The 9,901-nt window shown below is 33.5% G+C and overlaps 1 protein-coding gene across 1 annotated transcript; it reads left to right on the top strand.

Moving 5' to 3' along the window:
• Nucleotides 1-5,157: 5,157 nt before the first annotated feature.
• Nucleotides 5,158-6,827, top strand: LOC127796209 (probable galacturonosyltransferase-like 9). The gene has a single exon (XM_052328231.1). It carries the CDS (start codon nucleotides 5,543-5,545, stop codon nucleotides 6,728-6,730), a length of 1,188 nt encoding a protein of 395 aa, XP_052184191.1. The 5' UTR covers nucleotides 5,158-5,542; the 3' UTR covers nucleotides 6,731-6,827.
• Nucleotides 6,828-9,901: the final 3,074 nt, after the last annotated feature.

Genomic DNA, 9,901 nt, shown 5'->3' on the forward strand with positions numbered 1-9,901 from the left:
GTAAAAATTAGTAGAAGCATTATATGATTAAATTATAAATTTTATGCGCTTAAATTTAATTAATTTAAGCCATGGTTATATTAAACACAGCAAAACGTTTTATTTCGCATCGGGAGCACAAAAGATGCAGGAATAAGCCAGTTTCAGGCAAGCTCCTAACCCTTTCCTCGCGTTATTTATTTCCCGTGAAAGTTTTCAAGGTTTCTTGTATTTTAAACCTTCTCTCACCGTGACTCGGTTCCACGCATTAATAATGCAAATCCGCGTGGCCATTATCTTATGTCTTATATGATAATAATGAGTATATTGGTGATTAAATAAGCTGAATAAATGATTCATTGATGTCGCTTCCTATGTCCGTCACAGGGTTTTGTATCGTCCCGCTCTCATTGGGAATGATGCCGAACCCGATGGGTTAGGTTATTAGAAGAGTCGATATGATTTATGGGGTTATGTTAAAAGAGTTTAATTAGAAAAGTAAGTGGTTCATTTTCATGTTTATAAGAGATGAGATTGCGAACGGTATTATGATGTTCATGGGATTATGTACATGAAGAGTTATGGAGAAATGTTGTGTAATGTTAAGTTTATAAGATATAAAGTTAATAGTGTCAGTAAGTGTGTCTAAGGGTATGGGGTACAAAATCACTGACTATCGATCGTGGGTCATGGCAGTTGATGGCTGGATGTATGGGCGCCAGTCATCGGTTGTTACGATAAGCACTAAACGGGCCAGAAGAGCTGGTACTGCCAGATTCCCGCATTGGCTTGTGCATATCATGATGTGTGTGCTGCATAGGGACTAAGTTGCATTCACGTGGGGACATGCTTTGTATGTGATGGGATGCGTGAGCATTTGCATAACCCGGTTGGCCTAAGAGCCAACTTGGGTATCCTAGGTGAGCATATGCATTTAGAGCACGCCGCATGTGTGTATTTCTATGTGGGCGTAGCAGGGCGTGATGCTTGGTTTATGGGGGCCTTGTCATCACGTTTATGTTACAAAAGCCATTGTATTTCTTATGTGTTGCATTGCATGGTTCTATTGTTACTGTTATTCTAGGTGAGAGTACCGTGCCAAGTGTCGGAAGTACCGACTCGGTGAGCTTTGGCTCGGTTTAGATATTAGCTCGGGGGTGGCCCGAAAAAGACCAAGATCGCGGAAGGACATGACAATGTGATGGAAAATAGGAAGAACATATGAGGGTATGATGAGTATCAAGAAGAGTATGTAACGAGTATTAGGAAAAACCGACTAATGTCAGGAAAATGCAAGTCTTTATGGATAATGATATGGTAGCCTCTGTTAGACTGGCACAAGTTTGTATGCGGGACTTGGGTGCCAATGTGTGACTTATGTGGACCCCTGATTCCTTATGTGCAGTTAACTTTATGTTATACATGTAGAAGTAAGGCACGTATGGATCATGACATGGTGTGATTGCATTGGCATGAATTGCATGGGGTGTCATGGGAAGAATCATATCTTAAACCTATAACATTTCTTTCATGAGCTTGCTGAGTCTCGCGACTCATCTTTGTTTTCCATCATTCCAGGTTAAGGATTCATCTGTGATAGCAGGTAAGTTCAACGGGATTTGAGTCCACACCGTCGAGTCGTGATAACAAGTGCAGAGCTTTCTCGAATCTAGGTCCTGGGTGTTTTGTGTAATGTATATAATTTTGAATTAGATATATGTTATGTAAGGCAAGTGGGCTCACGATATGAATATTTATGTAAGAACGACTGTTAGATGCTTTGTGATTAAAAATGTATGGTTTAAATAAGGGAGGTGTTTGAGTTGTAGTTGCATTATTGTTCGGTATCATTTTAATAATGATCCTCTCACGGATACTCTTAGTGCATAGAGGCTCTGGGAGGCGGGCCGTTATATTATTAGTCTAGGTCTTTAATTTTTATTTTTATACTTTTTATTTTTTTGTCAAGATAATTTATTTATTTATATTTTATTTTGGTAACTAAAAAAAATATTATAAGATTCATCAACTTTAAAATGTATATATTTTTTAATAATATATTAATATTAAATAGTTCTAATTTACTGAATAATCAAATTTATTGAATAAAATATCATTAAAAATTTATTATCAAAATTTCAAAGAGAACACAATTTTTAAATTTTTGTTTTGAAAAATAATTTTTTAGAATAATAAAGAGAACGTGTTTTTAATTTTTTTAAAACAAATTCTTAAAATAAAAAATAAAAAATAAATTTAAAACTCAAAACTAAAAATTAGGATGCGTTCTCTTTATTATTTTTAAGTTATTTTTAATTTTTATTTTTATAAAATAATAAAAATATGTTCTTTTTACTATTTTTAAAAATATATTTTTGAAATTAAAAAAATTATAAAAAAATTCAAAACAATAAATTTGAGTGTTTTTATTCAAAACAAACACTAAACTCAAAACACATTTATTTATTCATATTTTATTATTATAATAGAAAAAATATTACAAAATTCATTAATTTTAAAATATATATATTTTTTAATAATATATTAATATTAAATATTTATAATTGATTGAATAATCAAATTTATTAAATAAAATATTATTAAAAAAATATTTTCAAAATTTTAAAGAGAACCTGTTTTCTAATTTTTTATTTTAAAAAATAACTTTTTAAAATGTTGAAGAGAATGCGATTTCAATTTCTAAAAACAGATTGCAAAAATAAAAAATTCAAAATGAATTTAAAATTTAAAATTAAAAATTAAAAAGTAAACACAATGCATATAAAGACAACGTAGTTTAATATTTTTATTTTTATTTGTATTAAGAATTTAAAAGTTTAATTTATAAACACTTTAATTTATCTTGCAGGTCTGTCAACATCATGACAGCTGGCCACACTTGTCCAGCTGGCATTGCATTGCTTGGATGATGGAGCACTACTGGCTTGAGAGAGAAAGACGATAACGTGGCTGACTGCAAGGCGAAGAACTTGCCAGCTCACATGCGGAAAGGTCCGTTTTGCGAAGACATCCGACGACGCTACATTTATATATATAACGTACAATGGATAGGTACAGGATATTATTTATGCTTTAACTTTTTACTCCACCTTGGATAGATTTTTTTAAATTTTGTAGTTTACAAATATATTTAAAATTTAATATATACGATGATTATTTAATAATTAAGAAAATAATATTAATTATTTAAATATAAAATATTAAAATTTAGTATCTTAATTATTAAAAATTAGTATTTTAACTCTTTAACGTAATTAAGAATAAATAAAACCGTTATTTACACTACATATAATATTATGTCACATTAAAAAATTATGTCAGCGAGATATATCAGATTAAACTTAATATATAAATATGACATTTGATTTCTTATATAAAAAATATCAAATTTAATAAAAAAAATCTAAAATTTCATAAAAATTACATAAAAAGCCTAAAAATAATCTTAAAAAAATATTTAAATTTCATAAAAAATACCTAAAATATTCAAAAAATACATTAATTTCATAAATAGACAAAAAATTCATAATAAAAGACTTATGAATAATAAAGATGACCTAAATTTTATAAAAAGACCTAAAAATTTCATAAAAATTATTCAAAAGATACCTAAATTTTATAAAAAGACCTAAAAATATTCAAAAAGACATAAATTTCATAAAAAGATATAAATTTTTTCATGAAAAGACCTAAAAATAATAAAAAAAGACTTAAATTTCATTTTATATGTTTTATGTCTTTTTTTTTTGTATTTTTAGGTCTTTTTAATTAAATTTTTAGGTTTTTTTATTAAATTTATTTTTTTTTATCAAATTCGATCTTTTTTTTTTTATATCATGGATCAAATATCAAAATTTTTAATTATTAAAGAATCAAATATCATATTTATATATATAACCCTGATCTAATATATTTCGTTAATGTAATTTTATTTTTATATGGAGTATATTTCTATGTAACTTAAATAACAGTTTCATTTATTCTTAGTTTCAGTAAAAATTTAAAATAATAATTTTAATAAATAAAATATCAAATCTTAATATTTTACACTTCAAAAATCAAACGCAATATTTTTAAGTTATTGAATTATCATCGTATATATTAAGCTTACCTTATAACATTCTATATTGAGATTTCGCCGACATTGAGATTCTTTTCGTGCCACTGTTGCCAAATTTATTTTATTTAAAACGTGAAATGGATAAATAATTAAATTTATTAATTTTCAAGTCCTTCCCACGTGCATGCATCACGATGCACTATTGAATCTTACATATGGTCGAAAAGGTTAATTTTGGTTAACTAAAAAGATACATTTTTTTCACAAAATCAGGGTTTAAAAGATAAGTCATATCTAAGAATTAAGGCATAATAATACGAATATTAAAACTTATATTAATTACAATTGCATTATTATAAAAGTTTCTGTATACAAGAAATTTATTAATTATGTGTTAAAAGTCGATTCCAACAAATTATTCAATTATAATAAAAATGACATAAAATTCAATGTGATTAAATCGTTCAAAAATCCTAAAAAATTGATAATCTAATGTATGAATAAAATAGATCTTTAGAATAGAAAGACGACAAATCTTTTATATTTTAAATGACTTTGTTGTATTCTCTCATGTAATTACGTGCACGATACGGTAGAGGATCAATAATAACTACGTACACGATACGGTAAAAAATTTATAGTTTAGTCTAAATAATTAATTTGTATGTTAAATTATATTTATTAGGATTGAGTTTTCATAATAGAGCTATTTAAAAGTGTGCATTAGGATTGAATTTCCTATCCATAACTTTATCCTTATCTCTCCGCTTAGAATAGGATTGAATTTGTATTTTTGAAAGGGTTTACCTCCATTTTAACAGAATTTGAAAAGTTATCCACCAAAATGGAATTATAAATAGAATTTATATTTTATATAAACGAATATAAAGATTTATTCATTTAAATAAAAATAAGAATTAAAAAACTCAATATAAAATTAGAAAGAATTAAATCGATTTATATATTGAGCAAGCAAAATGGGTATATGCCAAAACCATACTCCCAAGTTTTACTTTACCGAAAGGTACCCAATTCCAGTATTTCCCCGTCACAAGCAAGCAGTTTTTAGATCATTAGATGTACAGAACTGCCCCTTCCCGTTGTTCCTCCTCCTCCTCCACAGTCCGCAAAGCCAAGCAGGAACAAGACAATAATAGCACTAGTCAAGTACAAATAGACAACTACAACTACTAATTACTATACTGTATACCCTCTTTCTCTCTCTCTCTCTCTCTCTCTTCCTCCAATCTCCAGATATATACAATTGAATTGATTGAACTCTCTGTGTTGACTTCCATTTTCCCTGTTTTTCCCTTTCCCCCAAGGACAAGTATCCTTGTGGTTCTGGGCTTTGGCTCTCTTTTCTTCCTCTGCGTTCGCTTTTCAGTATTCATTCAGCGCAGGATTGCATCTGCAATGCTATAGCGATAAAGGATTTTGTGTTGGAAGAAGAACCACCCAGAAACTTGAGCCAATCGGAGAATGGTTCGGTTTCGTTGTGGTTCCAGATCAATGACGAGCGTGGCCTTCCTGGCTTTCCTCGTTTTGTGGCCGCTGATGTGCCTGGCGATTCGTTCTCTCCCGAGCACCACCGGCGCCGGGTCAGATTCGGTATTCGACAAGGTTTTCCAGTTCGCTGAATCGCCGGAGTACCGTAACGGCCGGGGATGCGCGGTGTTATCCACTACTAAGGATTTGGTTTCGTCGGTGTGTGACCAGTCGCTGGTCCACGTGGCGATGACGCTTGACTCGGCGTACCTCCGGGGCACCGTCGCCGCGGTGCACTCCATCCTCCGCCACGCCACGTGCCCCGACCACGTGTTCCTCCACTTCATCGCCGCCGAGTTCGACCCGTACACTCCCCGGGTCCTGACCCGAATCGTCCGCTCCACTTTCCCGTCCCTCGGTTTCAAGGTCTACATCTTCCGAGAAGATACCGTCATCAACCTCATATCTTCGTCGATCCGCCAGGCCCTGGAGAACCCGTTGAACTACGCCCGGAATTACCTGGGCGACATACTCGACCCGTGTGTCAAACGGGTCATCTACCTGGACTCCGACGTGGTCCTCGTCGACGACATACAGAAGCTCTGGACCATAACCCTGACGGGAAAGCGAGTCATCGGAGCACCCGAATATTGCCAAGCCAACTTCACCAAGTACTTCACCGACACATTCTGGTCCGACCCGGTTCTGCCCCGGGTATTCCGGTCCAGAAAGCCCTGCTACTTCAACACCGGCGTGATGGTGATGGACTTAGAGAAATGGCGGGAGGGCAATTACCGGAGGAAAATCGAGAACTGGATGGAGCTGCAGAGGCGGCGGAGGATATACGAATTGGGTTCGCTGCCGCCGTTCTTGCTGGTGTTTTCCGGCGAGGTGGAGGCGGTGGACCACCGGTGGAACCAGCACGGACTGGGCGGGGACAACTTGAGCGGGAATTGCCGGTGGCTCCACCCGGGTCCGGTGAGCTTGCTGCACTGGAGCGGGAAGGGCAAGCCGTGGGCCAGACTGGACATGAATAAACCGTGCCCACTGGATTACCTCTGGGAGCCGTACGACCTTTACAAGCCCATTCGGTTTGGGTTGAAACATTCCCATCACCAACCGTTACTTTTGCCTACCACCTCGGTCACCAATTTGATTGGATACTCTAATTATTTCATATAGTTTATTCTTTCTTTCTTTTTTCTTGTCCCTTTAAAATTGTTTTTGATAGTTGTGTACAGATTGTATTCTTGCCTCTTCAATAATGTTCATTTTCCCATTATTGTACCAAATTTCAATTACTGCTTCTGGATAATGCTTTTATCAAAATAATGTCCATCCCTAACGTCTCTAGTCACAAGTACATTTATGGATTATTTCTTTCTTTATCTTCTTAACGTGTCACTATTAGTTAAGCAAGCTAATATATATATATATATATGCATATAATAGAAACAAGATTGTCATAATGAAGTGTTGGACTCGGCTTGCAACGTGCCACGGAAACTGTTTTCAATCACTTTCCAGCACCTAAAGCTTGATTATTGCATCATGCTTGCCTTCCACAAATTCCTTTTCGAGGTTTAGGTGCCGACAGCTTTGTGGTGAGTCTTCCACGTGAACATTTATCATTTCCACGAGATTCCACTCCTTTTCTTCCCCTTTTGTTGCCATGGAACTCGTAAAAAAAGTGTCGTTTTATTAACTTTTTGCATAAATTTTGATTAAGCAAATTAGGGTTATGTTAAAATAAGGAAACCAACTCAAGTCTATATTTTTAAAAATTTTACATCAAGAAAATTATAAAAATTATTCTTGATATTTAAAAAAAATGTAATAAGTATTTTGAAGTTTAATATTAATTAACCCAATTAAATATTTATGAATAATTAAAATACTTCTATATTTAAAAGAATAATGATAAGAGTCATGATTAATGACGGTCACGTGTTACATCTTTATTAGAATAAGTGTTAGATAGATAAAACAATGACACATGGTCTCAGAAATTTCTTCTTTAACCACATAACTGACGATACCATCACTAATAATAATTTCCCCTCTCTCTCTATACAACTGTTACATTCATGACAACTGAACCACATATTTAAAATCGTTGGCACCATGATTGTCACTGTCGACCACTTATACTCTTATTCAATATATTCAATATGAGATAAATTCTTCTTCTTTTTCTTCTTTCTTTCTCTCTACATCTCCTTGTGTCGGTGTGATAGTTAAACCCTTTCCTACTTTGAGAAGTGAGGTGAAGGAAAAAAGCGATTCGAATCAAATGCCTTGCATATAAGTTAAAACTCAAATGAAACTATAACCCAGAGGTCAATTGGCTCAAATTTTATGTCTAACACTGCAATGAATGCGAATTTGTGAATAGAAAAAGTTGGCGAACTTTAGACATCATTCATACGTTGTTTATAACTCACCCTATTTTGGCACCACAGCAAAGCTATTGTTTTTTATTAGGCCAGCCAAAATTCATGTGACATTATGGGACTAGAAAAAGAGGGATGAAACTGTTGGCACATGAACTCTTTAAATCACGGGTGGCAACCGATCGTCTATAATAATTAAATTACGATGAATCTTGGAAACATAGTTAATTTAGTAATACATAAATAAATATTTTATATAACAATAGTTAATTTACTAATACATAAATGAACATTTTATACAGGACAAAATACATAAAAATATCCCCAACTTTCGCCTTTTGACCTCACAATTATAAAATAGACCTATTTGTGTCCCTGAATTTTTAATTTTGAAACAATTACACGCCTCATTTGGCAATATGCTGTGCATAAGTTACACAAGTTACACGCAATTTGACTTAGACCCACACATTGACTAGGCCAATAAAAAGGCACCATGTGTGACTTGACAAAAAGATTATTGAACGATAAAATTGAGTCTCGATGCTGTAAAAAAATAGACAAGGCTAGCAGTAGAGGACATGACAAAGGTTGGAGTCAGCAAACCCCGGCTTTATGGAGAAGGAATGTGAAGACAATGATGAGGGTGGAGACCCCCAGGAGGTACTCGATGATGTCGATTCACAATTATGTTTGCTTGGTGCCACCACTGATTCATGAACACAAATTAGGCCGAGCCACTATCGATTTACGAACACGAATCGATGTTCCCATGCTTGGTGCCATCGTTTTCATGCAATGCAAATTGATTCAGCCTCAAATATACTCAGTGTAGCCGTCGATTCACAAACACAAATTGGATTGAGCCACTATCATGGTCGATTCAGCTTTAAATAGGGTTGGTCGGTCATAAAAAATGAAGGACCAGGGTCAATCAATGGCAATAAGGCAAGAGGTTAGTTGACGTAAGGAAAGACGAGGGATTGGTCGACAACTACTAGAAATGAAAGAGTTTTATACATTGTAAGCTCCTCAATTGCACTTGAGTTCATATGCTATGCAGACTAGACCAAAATATGTTATTGTTACAAAATTAGAAATCGAATAGCATAATTATTATTAAATTAAAAGTCGAGGGGCATAATAAATCTAACTAAAGTTGAGGGGGCTAAATGACCAAATTGTCAAAATTCAATAATACTTTTATGCCTTTTACCTTTTGTACAATAATAAAATTCACCCCTTATGCTAAATATGAACAAACCACGAACGAGCAATTACAAGTTGAACATTCAAGCCGCTCATGAGCGACTCGGCTCATTTACAACCCTATTAACAAGTTTTATTATATTTGAAAGTAGCACAAAAAATCTTACATATCTAAATAATTTACAATAACACTAACATTTTAAAATTTCATTTTACTATAGAGTTGAACAAATAATTAGTCGGTCATTTCAATTTATGATCTTATCTTTTATAAAATTATTATAAATAATATCACACTTAATCTATGATAATAAATTATGACTATAAAAAATATTATTAAGCATCAACACATTATTGGCATATTTTTTGTACAAAAATATTCATTTTTTTAATCTTATAAGTACTACTTTTTGGCAAAAGTTTTTATAACCACTTCCATAACGGTTCTTTTGGAAAATGATAAGAACTTATTTGTATATTTGGAAATGAGAAAGTCGTGATCCGACGTCCGCCAGCTGCTTGGATCGTTCACCACCTGATTTGGGCCGACGAAGAGTTGATGAACAAAAAGGGCCCACTTAAAGAAAATTCGGCCTTAAAATAAAGCCTCATTACACGAAAGTGGGCCATTCCTAGTACTGCCAGTACAACCATTTCTATTGAAACGCCGTCGTATTGACAGTTTCACATCTAAAACGCCACCGCTCTGGGCTTGGATCCGTTCAGACTAATTAGTTTATCCAAGTAAATT

Source organism: Diospyros lotus, chromosome 3 (assembly GCF_014633365.1).
Source record: "Diospyros lotus cultivar Yz01 chromosome 3, ASM1463336v1, whole genome shotgun sequence".
Taxonomy (NCBI): Eukaryota; Viridiplantae; Streptophyta; class Magnoliopsida; order Ericales; family Ebenaceae; genus Diospyros; species Diospyros lotus.